The 18,768-nt window shown below is 41.8% G+C and overlaps 1 protein-coding gene across 3 annotated transcripts in view; it reads right to left on the bottom strand.

Annotated features, from left to right (window-relative positions):
- Window positions 1-16,726, bottom strand: part of LOC111967636 (ecto-NOX disulfide-thiol exchanger 2-like) — a 209,068-nt gene extending 192,342 nt beyond the window's left edge. The window contains exon 1 of one of the 3 annotated variants that reach the window (XM_023992826.2): window positions 16,361-16,719. In XM_023992826.2, the coding sequence (XP_023848594.1) occupies window positions 16,361-16,382 (22 nt within the window). In that variant the 5' untranslated portion in view covers window positions 16,383-16,719. Of the gene's footprint in view, window positions 1-16,360 lie in introns of all 3 variants that reach the window. The other 2 variants (XM_070444824.1, XM_070444823.1) reach the window with 2 other exon arrangements.
- Window positions 16,727-18,768: the final 2,042 nt, after the last annotated feature.

Consider the following 18,768-nt stretch of genomic DNA (forward strand, 5'->3'; position numbering starts at 1 on the left):
CATACGTCAGGACTACGGGCATGATGACACCTTGCTGTCCCCAGTCGCCTGGCTTGCTGCTATTCCAGTTTCAACTGTTCTGCCTGTGGTTACGGAACCCCTACCTGTCCCAGACCTGCTGTTTTCAACTCTTAATGATCGGCTATGAAAGCCAACTGGATTTATTCCTGATTATTATTTGACCTGCTTGTCATTTATGGAAATTTTGAAAATCTTGGCTCTCTCTAATTTTCTCCTTCTCTCTTTCTTTCTCTCGGAGGACCTGGGCCCTAGGACCATGCGTCGGGACTGCCGCCCGTGGTGACTCCTTGCTGTCCCCAGTCCGCCTGGCCTTGCTGCTATTCCAGTTTCAGCTGTTCTGCCTGCGGTTATGGAACCGCTACCTGTCCCGACCTGTTGTGTTTTCAACTCTTGATGATCGGCTATGAAAAGCCAACTGAAAATTATTCATGATTATTATTTGACCATGCTTGTCACTTATGAACATTTTTGAACATCTTGGCATAGTTCTGTTATATCTCCACCCGGCACAGCCAGAAGAGGACTGGCCACCCCTCATAGCCTGGTTCCTCTCTAGGTTTCTTCCTAGGTTTTGGCCTTTCTAGGGAGTTTTTCCTAGCCACCGTGCTTCTACACCTGCATTACTAGCTGTTTGGGGTTTTAGGCTGGGTGTCTGTACAGCACTTCGAGATATTAGCTGATGTACGAAGGGCTATATAAAATAAAATTGATTGATTGATTGATTGATTAAAAATTGATTGAATTAGTATTTGGTAGCATTGACTTTAAATTGTTTAACATGGGTCAAACGTTTCGGGTAGCCTTCCACAATAGGATGGGTGAATTTTGGCCCATTCCTCCTGACAGAGCTGCTGTAACTGAGTCAGGTTTGTAGACCTCCTTGCTCGCACACGCTTTTTCAGTTCTGCCCACAAATTTTCTATGGGATTGAGGTCAGGGCTTTGTGATGGCCACTCCAATACCATGACTTTGTTGTCCTTCAGCCATTTTGCCACAACTTTGGAAGTATGCATGGGGTCATTTGCGACCAAGCTTTAACTTCCTGACTGACGTCTTGAGATGTTGCTTCAATATATCCACATAATTTTCCTTTCTCATGATGCCATATATTTTGTGAAGTGCACCAGTCCATCCTGCAGCAAAGCACCCCCACAACATGATGCTGCCACCCCCGTGCTTTACGGTTGGGATGGTGTTCTTTGGCTTGCAAGCCTCCCCCTTTTTCCACCAAACATAACGATGGTCATTATGGCCAAACAGTTATATTTTTGTTTCAACAGACCAGAGGACATTTCTCCAAAAAGTATGATCTTATCCCCATGTGCAGTTGCAAACCATCGTCTGGCTTTTTTATGGCGGTTTTGGAGCAGTGGCTTCTTCCTTGCTGAGCGGCCTTTCAGGTTATGTCGATATAGGACTCATTTTACTGTGGATATAGATACTTTTGCACCCGTTTCCTCGAGCATCTTCACAAGGTCCTTTGCTGTTGTTCTGGGATTGATTTGCACTTTTGCACCAAAGTACGTTCATCTCTAGGAGACAGAACGTGTCTCCTTCCTGAGCGGTATGACGGCTGCGTGGTCCCATGGTGTTTATACTTGCGTACTATTGTTTGTACAGATGAACATGGTACCTTCAGGCGTTTTGAAATTGCCCCCAAGGAAGAACCAGACTTGTAGAGGTCTTGGCTGATTTCTTTAGATTTTCCCATGATGTCAAGCAAAGAGGCACTGCGTTTGAAGGTAGGCCTTGAAATACATCCACAGGTACACCTCCAATTGACTCAAATGATGTCAATTAGCCTATCAGAAGCTTCTAAAGCCATGACAATCTTCTGGAATTTTCCAAGCTGTTTAAAGGCACAGTCAACATAGTGTATGTAAACTTCTGACCCACTGGAATTGTGATAGAGTGAATGATAAGTGAAATAATCTGTATGTAAACAATTGTTGGAAAAATGACTTGTGTCATGCACAAAGTAGATGTCCTAACCGACATGCCAAAACTATAGTTTGTTTACAAGAAATTTGTGGAGTGGTTGAAAAACAAGTTTTAATGACTTCAACCTAAGTGTATGTAAACTTCCGACTTCAACTGTATATATATACATATTTTTTATTACTGTGCTTAGCCAGCAGATATATTTGGGTTTCTTCTTAGAGTCAGCGCTAGACACAGGCCCACTCAGAGATGTAGTGTCCTGCACCCCTCTGGAGATCCATCATGGTATGAGCTGTGCTACTTCCAATTGTTTTTCCTGGCAGTGTTGGGAAGGGAAGAAATGCCAGATCAACAACAAAAACTCTGGTTCACTTTATCTCTGGAGAGACCACTGTGCAGAGAAGATGATAAACAATATCACTGCTACTGGTTCACCCAGAGAGTTCACTCCTCCTCCATCCAGAGTGCTGCAGTGAAGCTGTGCAGGGGCTGCTACAGGACCCTTACTAGAGCACACTACCGTTAACAGTAGGCTTTGATGGGAGTACAATTACTAAAACGGTATCGTGAACACTCGTGTTTTGTTGGGTTCCTAATGTATCATGTTGGTGTCACTGGAACACAGAGCAGATCCATCTTTCTGTGGCTGAGCCTGTCACACCTCCGCTCAGAGGGTTAAAATATCAGGCAGAGGAAAACGCTGTGACTGATGTGGAAGAGTGAAAGCCTCTTCCTGTCAATCTGAGAGTGAAAATAGAAAGGTTCCATTACAGCAGAGAAGATTGAACTCCCTGGTTTAAAGTCCAGCTTCCTCTATCCTCCTCTCCTCAGTGAGACCATCAAGGTTTTACACTGCAGAGCATGAATCCTGCCTTATTCAATGTTTTTACATTGAGATCTAGGAATAAGTCTTTCTATCCCTCCATCCGTTTCCTACAGAGACCTGAGCCCAAATCCTGCATGGCTCCTTATCTTCAAAGTGCTTGAGTACAAAGGCCTCCCTCAAATCAGGTGGTTTGAGCTCCACATAGCCCTGGAGTTGATCCTGATGCCCCCAGGCAGCCAAGCTGCTCTCAGGGCTCTGACTGCCACACCTTCCTACACACGGAACCAATTGCAGTCACACAAAAACCCAGTTATCTCCTGAATCACTCATCTGGAATAGCCTGGCCATACGGCGGAACAATCAGGCCGACCCAAATTGGTTTTCTACCCGACACAAACATTGGAACAAAGGAAGTAAAACAACAACTATTACAGAAACCGAGATTAAGCAAGAGTGGTGAGACATTGACAGAATCTTAATTACGTTATTACAGCAAAATCTATTACAAAACAAACACCGGCTCAACAGATGGGAAGGGTTCAATAGGGTGATATCACCACAATACTATACGGTCTGGCACCTGTCAAGAGAGACAAGAACTTGAACGTGTTACTGAAACCACCACACATTTTCCCCATTGGGTACTTTCAAACTGTTGTGTGATGGTTTGTGATGCTATCTGAAAACTGCAGAAGTCGGAAACTGGAACACGCTGTCATACACATCAATCCAGAGAATCTCAAACACGCTCAAGTTTCAAGTGAATGTTACAGTGAAATGCCTTTCTTGCAAACTCAAAACCCAACAATGCAATAATAAATAACAGTCTATTACTAGAAGAAAAAAAATGAAATAAGAACAAGAAATATGACAAACACAATAAGGTAAGTAAGTATGCATACTATATAGAGGATATATTTAAAAACTCAGTTCCAATGCCATATTTACATGTGCAGGGATACTGGAGTGATATACAGTTGAAGTCGGAAGTTTACATACACCTTAGCCAAATACATTTAAACTCAGTTTTTCACAATTCCTGACATTTAATCCTAGTAAAAATTCCCTGTCTTAGGTCAGTTAGGATCACCACTTTATTTTAAGAATGTGAAATGTCAGAATAATAGTAGAGAGAATGATTTATTTCAGCTTTTATTTCTTTCATCACAGAACGTTCCTTCCTGAACGGTATGACGGCTGCGTGATCCCATGGTGTTTATACTTGCGTACTACTGTTTGTTCAGATGAACGTGGTACCTTCAGGCATTTGGAAATTGCTCCCAAAGATGAACCAGACTTGTGGAGGACTACAATTGTTTTTCTGAGGTCTTGGCTGATTTCTTTTGATTTTCCCATGATGTCAAGCAAAGATGCACTGAGTTTGAAGGTAGGCCTTGAAAATCACTGAGGCACTTGCTAATAAACTCGCTCACCGAGTCAGCGTATACATCAATGTTCGTGTCTGAAGCTATCCGGAACATATCCCAGTCCACGTGATCGAAGCAATCTTGAAGCGTGGAATCCGATTGGTCGGGCCAGCGTTGAACAGACCTGAGCACGGGCGTTTCCTGTTTAAGTTTCTGTCTATAGGCTGGGAGCAACAAAATGGAGTCATGGTCAGATTTGCCGAAAGGAGGGCGGGGGAGGGCTTTGTATGCGTAGCTGAAGTTAGAGTAGCACTGATCCAGAATGCTGCCAGATCGAGTCGCGCATTCAACATGCTGATAAAATTTAGGGAGCCTTGTTTTCAGATTAGCTTTGTTAAAATCCCAAGCTACAATAAATGCAGCCTCAGGATATATGGTTTCCAGCTTACATAGAGTCCAGTGAAGTTCTTTCAGGGCCGTCGAGGTATCTGCTTGGGATCTGCTTGGGTGGGATATACATGGCTGTGATTATAATCGAAGAGAATTCTCTTGGTAGATAATGCGGTCGGCATTTGATTGTAAGGAATTTTAGGTCAGGTGCGCAAAATGACTTGAGTTCCTGTATGTTGTTATGATTACACCACGAGTCGTTAGGCATAAACACCCGCACTTCTTCTTACCAGAGAGATGTTTGTTTCTGTCAGCGCGATACGTGAAGAAACCGGGTGGCTGTTCTGACTCTGATAACATATCCCAAGTGAGCCATGTTTCCGTGAAACAGATAATGTTACAATCGCTCATGTCTCTCTGGAAGGCAACCCTTGCTCGAATTTTGTCTACCTTGTTGTCAACAGACTGGACATTGGCGAGTAATATACTCGGGAGCGGTGAGTGATGTGCACGTCTACGGAGCCTGACCAGAAGACCGCTCCGTCTGCCCCTTCTGTGGCGCCGTTGTTTTGGGTCGCCTACTGGGATCAGATCTATTGTCCTGCGTGGTGGTCCGAACAAAGGATCCGCTTTGGGAAAGTCGTATTCCTGGTTATAATGTTGGTAAATTGGCGTTGCTCTTATATCCAATGATGGAGAAAGGAGGAATTGCTACTGACAATCAATTTTTAAATAATGATCACTGAGTTGATGGAGCGTTATGATTACTGAGCAAAGCTGGGGTTCTTTCTAGAGTGGAAACCCACTTCCGTCTCCAAGATGCATCTGTTAGAGACTCGAGACCAAATAGAGTTAATGGAACTCCATAAGAGTTTAGTGAACTACTTACAGTGGGGCAAGACCATTAATCCTACTACTGCCTCTGCAACATGGTGGCAAAACTGGCAAATAGCCGGTAGCCACAAACCTGGACTGAAATATGACAAGGAATGAGATGTTCATCCAAAGCAACTCATTATGAATGAGCCATAACCAGGTTAGTAGAAGTGTGCTTTATGCCCCTTCAGTAGTGTACACCCATGAATTCCCCATTCCCAGTTTGACAGACAGACACACTGCTAGAGGTATCCACAGAGAAAGAGCCTTCCTTATCTCTGACTTTAATTTCATTATGCTGCTTCTTTTTCCCCCAAAGCCATTGCAACAAGCCCACTTACAAATGAATCGTTAGCAAACTTGAACCTCAGTCTCTAATATTGAGCAGATTATACGTATTGGAGCTAATGACACTCACTCGAGTATCTGATATATTGGGCACGGCACCTGTAGCATCCGGCAGCAGTTTCAGTCTCTGTTCTTCATTTGTCACACACAGTATGTGGTCGATGAGTTATCGAACTTTACTGCAATCATAAACTTAAAAGGGGAATAACGGCAAATTTCAAAAATGTGTGTTTGTTCCCTGTGAACTACGTCACAGAGTTATACAGCCTCCCCCCATTCACTGCAGCGCTATATAGAACATTGTGTAATAATGTAAATCTACGAAAAACAAACGTTATGTCACAGTGAAAATACTAAATTGGGGAAGTCCAATGGATTGTGAGATATGGCATATACATTTTCTCTGATAAATATGTGTGGCGGGTTGACAATTTGACCTTTTCTGAGATCTGACAAGCAAGGAGAAAAGGAGCCGACCTAATCCTGCCTCCCCCTTTTACCTTGCAACCGCATTGGACATAACCTGCCAATCAGCATTGTCCATCTTCCTTCTCTGACTGTAGGCTACATCGCTCGTAGCATGATGTGATCCGACCGTTACGGTAAAATATATCTAATAAAATGTGAGTGAAAGACTAGTGAGTGTACAACATAACGTCCACTTCATATGATGCCACATATGGGCTAAAAGGCTAATTTATGTAACAATTGTTGGATTACTTTGTAACTTTCTTACAGTAGCCAGTTGACAGTGAACATATTCTTGTAAATTAATTTATGTTGCAGATATAATACTCTCAATAGCCTAGGTACTGATGCATGCATCTATCGAAATGCAATTTATCTACTGAAGTGTATTCTGAACGTAACTTTTTTCAAACTTAGCGTGTTCTTTGGAGAGGTTGTATCTACATTTTAAATGTTAATTTTCATTGTTTGTCTATATGTTTAGAAATGGATAGAGGACCATTACTGGCGCATAATGCAGTCCCTGTCTATGAGGAGGAGGACACTGACGGCAGAAGAGCTACGGGACATTGCTGCGGAAGGCCTGCAGGATGAGGAGGACCATGAAGGCATGGCTTTCTTAGAGGAAGATGCCCTTGATGCTGAGCTACTCGGAGAAGACGAGAATGAAGAGAATGAGATCAAGGAGCCAGAGGAAGTTGAGGAGCCACCACCTGAGGACTCTCAGCCAATTTCTTGAACTGGAAGGTAACTACAAATGATGTGTTATTGTTATGTATTATCAGGCCTTTTTATATACAGTGCAATAGGAAAGTATTCCGACCCCTTCCCTTTTTTCGCATTTTGAACGTCACAGCCTTATTCTAAAATTGATCAAATATATATTTTTCATCAATCTACATACAATACCCCATAATGACTTAACAAAAACATTTTTTTTGCAATATTTTCAAATTCATCATACATAGAAACAGAAAGACCCTTTGCTATGAGACTTGAAAATTAAACTCGGGTGCATCCTGTTTCCACTGATCATACTTGAGATGTTTCTACAATTGGATTGGAGTACACCTGTGGTAAATTCAATTGGTTGGACATGATTTGGAAAGGCACATACCTGTCTATAGATATACGTTCTCACAGTTGACAGTGCATGTCAGAGCAAAATCCAAGTCAAGACGTCGAAGGAATTGTCCGCAGAGCTCCGAGACAGGATTGTGTTCGATCTGGGGAAGGGTACCAAAAAATGTCTGCAGCATTGAAGGTCCCCAAGAACACAGTGGCCTTCATTATTCTGAAAATGGAAGAAGTTTGGAACCACCAAGACACTTCCTAGAGCTAGCCGCCTGGCCAAACTGAGCAATCTGGGGAGGAGAACCATCTCTGCAGCACTCCACCAATCAGGCCTTTATGGTACAGTGGCCAGACGGAAGCCACTCTTCAGTAAATGGCACATGACAGTCCGCTTGGAGTTTGCCAAAGAGCACCTAAAGAACACTCAGCACATGAGAAACAAGATTCTCTTGTCTGATGAAACCAAGATTGGATATTTTTCAGCAGCAGGGACTGGGAGACTACTCAGGATTGAGGGAAACATGATCGGAGCAAAGTACAGAGAGATCTTTGATGAAAACCTGATCCAGAGCACTCAGGACCTCAGACCTCATATACTAACAATTATAAATTTTTTCTCATCTTGTCTCCAAGTCTTTCTGTTTGTGCTCCACGTCCCCGTAAGTGTAAACATTCTGTTTTGCCCAAGAGCACGTTTCAGTCATATGATGATACACATGCACCAGGATCTATCCCTTTCAGACCTGAACGTCCAGTTGGTTTAGATCTTGGCAGTGCATGTCAGGCCGTTCGGTCGACCGCTCAGGAAAGACTAATAGAGACAGACTTCTTCTTCTTTTTGTTTTTCATGCAGGCATTGGTGGCAGAGGTTTGTCGGGTCACAAACAGTCAGGGTCGGGGTCTTGTTTTGAAGTGCCCGTCGTATGGTGATTCCCTCAGAGCGTGGCTTGAAGTTACACGTACAGAATTCTACTGGTTTCTTGGACTGCTCATTTACATGGGATTTACCGAACTGCCTGGCCTCCATCGATACTGGAGCACAAAGTCTCTTCAGGGTTCTTGTGCTTCCATGTCACGTAATTGCTTCAAAGCTCTGTTGGCTGCTTGATACATTGTGGATCCTGCAGACAGGCTTAGAAAACTAAACTGCTGTACTTACTGGACCACCTGAAATAGACGTGTAAAAAGCTGTATAAGCCAAACCAAAACATGGCCATAGATGAGTGTTAGGCTGTCCCCGACAAAAAAAATCCCAGACTAAAATAAATTGTCTGTTCTTTCGACCAATCGATTGGTAATCATTTTTAAATGTCTATTTGTCCATGTATAGACACACCCTATGTGTTGTAATGAAATGAACTATATGCATTGAGCTTGTCTGATGCTTGAAGCTTACGGCTTCATGCCTCAAGAGGGCGCCAGAAATCTAGATCTAGAAGAAAAAAAACGTAACCTGACCCAACTATTCTCCTCCCGCGTGAAGTTGCCGGCAATAGCCTACACGAGGAGTTGGCAACCTTTCTCATGTGGAATGCCAATGTATCTTACCATTTCTACCAATCAACGTGCCAGTTATGGTTTTCATATACAACTTTTCGTGAAACAGTTTTATTTAATTTATAATAACGTCTTCATATCTCAAAATATCTCAAAATCATTGTCATGTGGTTAATCAAAATTCTATCTAAATGAAAATGATACAAACTTAAAAAGTAACTTCAATTGCCATTGCCAACTTTGTAAAAATAGCCTAGATGAAGCCAATAAATAAAAACATTGCAGCCTGCGGGTACACACATTGCCTGTCTGAAACAGACTTCGAACATTGAATCAACTATTAATTAACTTGGGTCTGGCCTGAAGCTTGCCCTAGCGAATTTGCAACATTGTAGAAAATATTCTGGGCCCTCAGAGTTTCCCATGCCAGTGAGACAAACACAGCTGTAGGCTATTTGCGCAAGGGATAAGACACAGTGCTTGACTTGGGCAGGAGCTCACCGGAGCTGAGTACCGGCACCTCAAATTTACTATTGCTTGAGCTCCTGTTCCTCTTATAGAATATTAGCTCAAAAGTATTGTAAATAAATATAAACAGTACCTGTACCCAAAATGAGTACCTGAACCTATTTCAGTCCAAGTCTAGCACTGATAAGAAGCCTATTTTATGACGTTTCCACTGGAAGAGAGCATGACATTTTTCCCTTTCACTTTTTCCCTTTTTTTCCCCTTTCACTGAGTGGTTATCGAAAGGGAGAGAGCTGGAAAGTTTTAAAAAATACATAGAGGAACTATTGTAATTCTCAATGGATGTAAAAACAGACTTGCAGACTTGCTTGCTGTTTGAGGTTAAGAAAACAACATTATTTTGAGAATCTCCACAGGTCATTAGTGGTGGTGTATTAAATCAATCAGAAATACTATCAGATCCCCAAATTAACAAATGTATATGCCTACATTTGCTCACAATCCAGGTAGCCTATAGGCCAACTTCTATGCATGCATGTCCTTACTCAACATTGACAGGAGCGCTCTAAACAAAAGATAATGACTAAACAGAACTTGTAAATGGAATTAAATGAACCAAAACTTGTTTCTCACAAGTGTAGCATAGGCTGTGCACTCTGCAAACAATGTGTCCACTCCGACAATGAAAACAGGAAGACTGGAATAATAATATTGAACGCAAGAAATGACTGTAACCAAAGTAACAAACATTGTAGATAAAAAATTATAAGAATGAATGGTAAATGTATTACTGGTGATATATGTAAATGGGGAATTGATATACACTAACAATCAAATGCAAATAGTAAACTCAATGAAGTTATGAAACAATGCATGTGCACAAATTGCTGGGAAAGAGTGCATTCTGGAAAGAAGTGCATTGTGCATCTGGGTGCATGATCAATCCGACCTCTGCATTGGCCATGCAGCATATACGGTGATATGGCCTCACCAGAAGTCAGGGCAAGAATAGCCTCTGCAGACGTCAGGGCATTCATACTTCTTGCGCTTCAAGGAGCAATGCAGAGTTGTTGTCAAGGAAGAAAGTTTGTGTTTATACAGGATGTACTGCCCCCGCCTACCGTCAACCAATCATGTCAATGTGGAGCAGACCCTCCGCATTGTTACAAAATTTGGGAGACGCATGGCGATGCAGTAACAGAGCTCGATTTGGCATCAGCATGCCTCCGGAGGCATACACCACTACAACCACTTCACAGATGTCTTGTTAACAAACTATAGTTTTGGCAAGTCAGTTAGGACATCTAATTTGTGCATGACACAAGACATTATTCCAACAATTGTTGATTATTTCACTTACCATTCACTGAATCACAATTCCAGTGGGTGAGAAGCTGACATACACTAAGTTCCAGAAAATGATGTCATGGCTTTAGAAGTTTCTGATAGGCTAATTGACATAACTTGAGTCAATTGGAGGTGTAGCTGTGAATGTATTTCAAGGCCTACCTTCAAACTCATTGCCTCTTTGCTTGACATCATGGGAAAATCAAAAGAAATCAGCCAAGACCTCAGAAAAAACATGTAGACCTCCACAAGTCTGGTTCATCCTTGGGAGCATTTTCCAAACCCCTGAAGGTACCACGTTCATCTGTACAAACAATATAACGCAAGTATAAACACCATGGGACCCCGCAGCCGTCATACCACTCAGGAAGGAGACGCGCTCTGTCTCCTAGAGATTAATTTACTTTGGTGCGAGAAGTGCAAATCAATCCCAGAACAACAGCAAAGGACCTTGTGAAGATGCTGGAGGAAACGGGTACAAAAGTATCTATATCCACAGTCCTATATCGACATAACCTGAAAGGCCGCTCAACAAGGAAGAAGCCACTGCTCCAAAACCGCCATAAAAAAGCCAGACTACGGTTTGCAACTGCACATGAGGACAAAGATCTAACTTTTTGGAGAAAAATAGAACTGTTTGGCAAAAAAGGTGGAGGCTTGCAAGCCGAAGAACACCATCCCAACCGTGAAGCACGGGGGTGGCAGCATCATGTTGTGGAGGTTTTTGCTGCAGGAGGGACTGGTGCACTTCACAAAATAGATGGCATCATGAGGCGGGAAAATTATGTGGATATAATGAAGCAACATCTCAAGACATCAGTCAGGAAGTTAAATCTTGGTCACAAATGGGTCCTCCAAATGGACAATGTTCCAAGGACAACAAAGTTAAGGTATTGGAGTGGCCATCACAAAGCCCTGACCTCAATCCTATAGAAAATTTGTGGGCAGAACTGAAAACACGTTTGTGGGCAAGGAGGCCTACAAACCTGACTCAGTTACACGAGCTCTGTCAGGAAGAATGGGCAAAAATTCACCCAACTTATTGCGGGAAGCTTGTGGAAGGCTACCCAAAATGTTTGACCCAAGTTAAACAATTTAAAGGCAATGCTACCAAATACTAATTGAGTGTATGTAAACTTCTGACCCACTGGGAATGTGATGAAAGAAATAAAAGCTGAAATAAATAATTCTCTCTACTATTATTCTGACATTTCACATTCTTAAAATAAAGTGGTGAACCTAACTGACCTAATACAGGACATTTTTACAAGGATTAAATTTCAGGAATTGTGAAAAACTGAGTTTAAATGTATTTGGCTAAGGTGTATGTAAACTTCCGACTTCAACTGTATCATCCGTATATGCACTCGAATAGCGAATGGAGGCCGCTTTCCCACAGTTTGTTCTTAAATCATGCATGGAAGGCTACTCCGGCTTTACAGCGGAGCAGATGACAAATAAATATAGTAGCAGCTGGGATCCTCTTCTTTTTAGTTGCAACAATCAAAACTGTGCTTTCACACCGGATTGCATATAAAAATGTCTGGGCTTATAAGAGCACTTGTTTCACTTCACGCATCAACCACTTGTTTGAGGAGCATTTTAGCCTCTCACTGCTCAACAGGTGATATTCCACCCAAACTCTGTATGCCATGGGCTCTCCAACACTGTTCCTGCAGTGCTTCATTTGAGAAACTAAGTGTAATCTGTTCGGAAACATTGATAGTAACATGTTTTCACAACAAAACAGATTTAATTAAACTGTTGTCAGTCCCTATCTCTGCGCGCTTGAGAAAGGAATGAAGGAGAGAGAGGAGATGGAAATGCACATTGGTGAGATATTTTGTAGATAAAAGGTAAATGTCTCAGCCTATTTAATAATTATGAAAATATATAAATATAAACTGTAAGGCGCCCTGAACAATCAATGAACCAACAGCATCACCTAGGCCTATACGTTCACTCCCAGATTAATGGATAATACATTTGGAGTGTAACAGATAGTTGTCCATGCAGTATACATAATAATACAGTCCACACTCAAAGGCGATTACTAGAATTTGTTAAGTTGTAGAGTATAGGCTAAACAAATTATACCAAAGTCATCTTAAATCTGTTTTTTTTTATATATGTTTTTCTGTCATGCATAATATGCGGTAGGCTATGTATTGTATAAAGGCAAAATCATTATTATAATAGAGGTTTTTTTTGGCATTGAAACAAGATCCACATTGACCCTGTTTTCCACTCAATTTCAACCTGTTTAAATTATTTTTTCAAATTGATAATCACAGTGAGGTAAGTTTTAAAAGCATGATACTGTTTTGATAAGTGTTTGATGTGATTTTTGATTTCATTTGCATTGATGTCAGAGTAGTTAGAAGGACAATAGAGCAGAGTACCACGCCATTAGCGACCTGACGGTCATTAGCGAGTTGGGTACTGCATAAGAGGAGATTACAGTGATTCAACAGTCATGTGAAATTTGACTGGGGTCATGACTCATGCAACAGCCCTCTCAGCATCCCAGCTCATCACCCGTCTAACACCATCCCTACCGTGAAGAATGGTGGTGGCATATCACACTATGTGGATGCTTTTCAGCGGCAGGGACTGGGAGACTGGTAAGGATAGAGGGAACAATGAATGGAGCCAAATACAGGCAAATCCTTGATGGGGAACCTGCTTCAGGTCATTTGAACTTGCTTCAAAAGACCTTAGACTGGGGTGAAGATTTACGTACCAAAAGGATAATGACCACAAGCATTCAGCAAAGCACGCCTGGAAAATCTTCAGAACAAGAATGTGAAAGTCCTCTAGCGGTTGGGCCACCTCTAGTGGCCCAGACTTGAATCCCATTGAAAATCTGTGTAAAGACTTGAAGATTGCTGTTCACCTCCGCTCCCCATTAACAGAGCTTGAGAAAATCTGAAAGGAAGAATGGGAGAAAATCCCCAAATCCAGATGTGCAAAGCTGATACTGATATCCCCAAGATGACTCAAAGCTTTAAGCAAATGTGGCCATTTGCATGACAATCTTTACCCAAAATTCTATAAACATCACAGCCCTAGTTTGAAGTTACCTTTCTAGCGAATAGGCTGTGTTAGAGTCAACATTTCTCCTATCAAGATAAAGTACCGATAAAGCACAGTGACATACGATAGCACAAAAAAATACTAAATAAAAGACTGCTAAGAAGGACCACTAGCTAGAGCTCGAATGCTATGGGAGGGATGAGAGGAATCCTGACAAAATACATTTGAGCCAAATATTTTTTTGTAGCCTATTCCTCTGTTAGAGGTGTGGCATGAAATAGGTGTGTGTGTGTGTGTGTGTGTGTGTGTGTGTGTGTGTGTGNGTGTGTGTGTGTGTGTGTGTGTGTGTGTGTGTGTGTGTGTCTCGACTCGGAAGTGACAGTCAAATACGCACGAAAAAAAATATTTCTCAATTTTGTGCACAAATTAGTTTACATTCCCGTTAGTGAGAATTTCTCCTTTGCCAGATAATTCATCCATCTGACAGGTGTGGCATATCAAGAAGACCGATTTAAACAGCATGATCATTACACAGGTGCACCTTGTGCTAGGGACAATAAAAGGCACTCTAAAAAGGCACAACACAATGCCACAGATGTCTCAAGTTTTGAGGGAGTGTGCAACTGGCATGCTGATGGCAGGAATGTCCACCAGAGCTGTTGATAGAGAATTGTATGTTAATTTCTTTACCACAAGCTCCCTCTGTCGTTTTAGAGAATTTAGCCAGTAAATCCGTCTTTTTCACCTGTAGGATCGTCTGAGACCAGCCACCCGGACAGCTGATGAAACTGAGGAGTATTTCTGTCTGTAATAAAGCCCTTTAGTTGGGGAAAAACTAATTTTGATTGGCTGGGCCTGGCTCCCCAGTGGGTGTGCCCCTGCCCAGTCATGTGAAATCTGTAGATTAGGGCCTAATGAATTTATTTCAGTTGATTTTCTTATATGAACTGTAACTCAGTAAAATCTTGAAATTGTTGCATGTAGGCGTTTATATTTTTGTTCAGTATATCATGTGGGGAGGTCAAAATAATGAAAAACTATTTACCAAATCTATTAGTTTTAAAATACTTGTCCTTGCCATTATCATTCACTGGTTTTTCTAACATAATGGGGGTCCCTGGGTCGCTTGTTGCCTGGGCGGGGATTCCTGGGCAAGGAAAGGTTGATGTCCCCTGCAATAGCTGAAAAATAGTATGGCACAGAGCAACAAAATATTGCTTATTTCATGTTAAGCCAATGACTTGGGGGGGGGGGACCTCATACCTAATGCACAGTATAAGTCCACTACTTTCCCCTACAGAAAATACATAGCTGTGTTTCCTTTTAATAATTCATACTGTAGGCTTAACACTCATCTCTGATTTGGGGGCCAATTCTCCATGGTCAGATATAGCAGACACTAAAAAGACGAGAGCAAGGCCTCCCGAGTGGCGCAGTGGTCTAAGTGATAGCCACTAGAGATCCTGGTTCGAGTCCAGCTCTGTTGCTGCCGGCACCTGAGCAGAAGACCCATGGGGCGGCGCACAATTGGCCCAGTGTTGTCCAGGTTAGGGGAGGTTTTGTTCGGCAGGGATGTTCTTGTGCCATTGCGCTCTAGCGACTCCTGTGGTGGGTGTACGCCATTTCCTCCAACACATTGGTGCAGCTGGCTTTTGGGTTAAGCGGGCAGTGTCTCGGTTGTGTTTCAGAGGTTGTGTTTCGGAGGACGCAAGGTTCTCGACCTTCGTCTCTCCGGAGTCCGTATGGGACAAGATTTTAACTATCAGAGAGCAGCAGAGTCAGAGTGCAGGAGTAAAGCAGATTAACCAGGTTCATTTGAAGTCTCAATACGCTGCCTGGTAATGTGACTGTGAGAAAATGTCAATTTACTCAGAGCCATTATGTATCACAGGTAAATTTGTGAATAAATGAGAAGAAGATATGAAAGGCCAGACTGCAAAGCTACTCATACACGATGTGAGCCAATTTCCTTAATGAAAGCCATACACCCCATATCTGAGAACAGGGGAACATTCAATTTTTTGTGACAGATCAGGTGAAATAGCTACCAAATTGGATTTCATAACGAAAATGTCATAATAGCACGCACAAGGTAGTGGATTCGACTACATTGTGCGCAATGGCATCAATATTCTCCAAATATCACATTTTCAGTTAGCTACTGGTGACATTATTTACAAGATTTAAAAAGCAGCCATGGTCATTAACTAATGAAACAAGAAAACATAGTATTAGGCAAAACAATAACGGAACTGAGCACATAAAGGTCACCCCGTATTATATTTCAGAAAAGTTCCAAAGATAATAAAGCGTTTGGGAGGACGCTTGTCAACTGTACTCAAATGCATTGTAAAACATATGCTGAAGGATATCAATAGTCATTGTACAATAATGGTTACACTATTCAATCTACATAAATCTGTGAATAAAAGACAAGTGACGCGGACACATCTGTTTGGTCAGTGTCGTTGAGATTTTCACATGTTGTTTCTGTCAGTAATATAGTGTACCTGCTGTAATCAAGTCGACCTCGAAATGAGTCTAAAACAACGTGCATTCATTCATTCGTATTGAGAATACAGCCATAAATACAGAAGTCGGTAAAACGCTCCAGACATAGCCTAGTACATAATGAGAGCAGAACAGACACGAGGTAGCTTAATGTAATACTGTAACAAAATCAATACAAGTTAGACCTTACCTCTATACTGCAAGAGAAACATTGTCCACAGTCCCGTACAGCAGAGGATGGTGAGCGCTCGTCGCCTACTGTACGCGAATGTAAAGAATATAAATCCGTTGGATTGAGAGAAAGGGAATTTGTTCTTCAGTCTGCTGGGTTGGGCAGACTGGGCTGCGGTGCGAGAATGAAGGAGGGTCTTGCAGCTCGAGAAGCCTCGCGCTCACATGAACCACATGCCCGAATACATGTAGCCGATGTTTACAAGTGAATAAAGTATAGCCAGCCAGTCGCGACGTGCAAGGTAGTAAGTAGTACTCAAGAGTTGCAACGGGATTCAGTGATTTGTTCAAGAATGTGTCAGTCCCGATTACCCACAGCTGACACACTTTGTCGTGTCCGCAAACCAGTGAAAGGGACTCTGCAGGGCCACTGAAAAATCATCATAGGTTCTGATATGGATAGGTTTTGTTGTTGGAGCCTAACCCTGAGTATTACATTGTAAAAATGTATATTTGCAAATGGATGCATTTTCATTATGGCGTAGGTGTTGTGATCAGGGCCTAAAATTAACTTTTTGGTCCATCAGCCACTCAGATATTTTACCAGCCCAAAAATACTTTTCTAAAATTACACCAACAAAACACAAAAAAACGGATGAGCATTCACCGTAAAATCACCAGTGTTAAATATGTAGTGTCAAAAGTGATTGACACCCTAAGATTTGATGGGACAACATGCAAGTGTCAAACGACCCCTAGTGTAGGAGTTGATTACTGTAGTTGAATGCTAGGTGTAATTTTTTACTCTAATTTGTGTAAGAAACATCATAACTCCGCCCACCAATTTTATTTGATGCCTTCAAGGTTTCCTTGCTCATCGATGATATTTGTATTTATTATGGATCTCCTGGGATCCAGCAAAATTAAGGCTGTTACACAATATCTAAAACATTACAGTACATTCACAGATTTCACAACACACTGCGTGCCCTCATGCCCCTACTCCACCACTACCACATATCTACAATAGAAAATACATGTGTACATAGTGCGTATGTTTTCGTGTGTATATGCATGAAGTTAGGTTATATAGAGTTGAAGTCGGAAATTTACATACACCTTCGCCAAATACATTTAAACTCAGTTTTTCACAATTTCTGACATTTAATCCTAGTAAAAATTCCCTCTCTTAGGTCAGTTAGGATCACCACTATTTTAAGAGTGTTAAATGTCAGAATAATAGTAGATAGAATGATTCAGTGGGTCAGAAGTTTACATACACACAATTAGTATTTGGTAGCATTGCCTTGTTCAACTTGGGTCAAACGTTTCGGGTTGCCTTCCATAAGCTTCCCACAATAAGTTGGGTGAATTTTTTCCCATTCCTCCTGACAGAGCTGGTGTAACTGAGTCAAGGTCATTATGGCCAGAGGACAAAAAGTTCGATATTTGCCCCCATGTGCAGTTGCAAAGCATAGTTTGGCGTTTTTATGGCGGTTTTGGAGCAGTGGCTTCTTCCTTGCTGAGCGGCCTTTCAGGTTATGTCAATATAGGACTCGTTTTACTGTTGATATAGATACTTTTGTACCTGTTTCCTCCAGCATCTTCACAAGGTCCTTTGCTGTTGTTCTGGGATTGATTTGCACTTTTCGCACCAAACTACGTTCATCTCTAGGAGACAGAACGTGTCTCCTTCCTGAGCGCTGTGACGGCTGCGTGGTCCCATAGGGTTTATACTTGCGTACTATTGTTTGTACAGATGAACGTGGTACCTTCAGGTGTTTGAAAATTACTCCCAAGGATGAACCAGACTTGTGGTGGTCTACAATTGTTTTCTGAGGTCTTGGCTGATTTCTTTTGATTTTCCCATGATGTCAAGCAAAGAGCCACTGAGTTTGAAGGTAGGCCTTGAAATACATCCACAGGTACACCTCGAAATGACTCAAATTATGTCAATTAGCCTATCAGAAGCTTCTAAAGCCATGACATCATTTTCTGGAATTTTCCAAGTTGTTTAAATGCACAGTCAACATAGTGTATGTAAACTTCTTACCCACTGGAATTGTGATACAGTGAATTATAAGTGAAATAATCTGTCTGTAAACAATTGTTGGAAAAATGACTTGTGTCATGCACCAAAATTATAGTTTGTTAACAAGACCTTTTTGTTAACAAGAGTGGTTGAAAACCTAGTTTCAGTGATTCCAACCTAAGTGTATGTAAACTTCCGACTTCAACTATAAGTTATCTTGTACGAGCGTATTTGCCGAATACCTTAAGATGTTACAGGTGTCAAGCTTATGGGCATGTGGCAGCAGTGTGTAGGAGGAAGGGTCCAAGGTGTGAGAAATTTGCAGAAGGGCATGAGACAAAGGAATGTGTAGTATTGGGGAAAGTACCGTAATGTGTTAATTGTAGGGGTGCCCA

This window comes from Salvelinus sp. IW2-2015, linkage group LG8, assembly GCF_002910315.2.
Source record: "Salvelinus sp. IW2-2015 linkage group LG8, ASM291031v2, whole genome shotgun sequence".
Lineage (NCBI taxonomy): Eukaryota > Metazoa > Chordata > Actinopteri > Salmoniformes > Salmonidae > Salvelinus > Salvelinus sp. IW2-2015.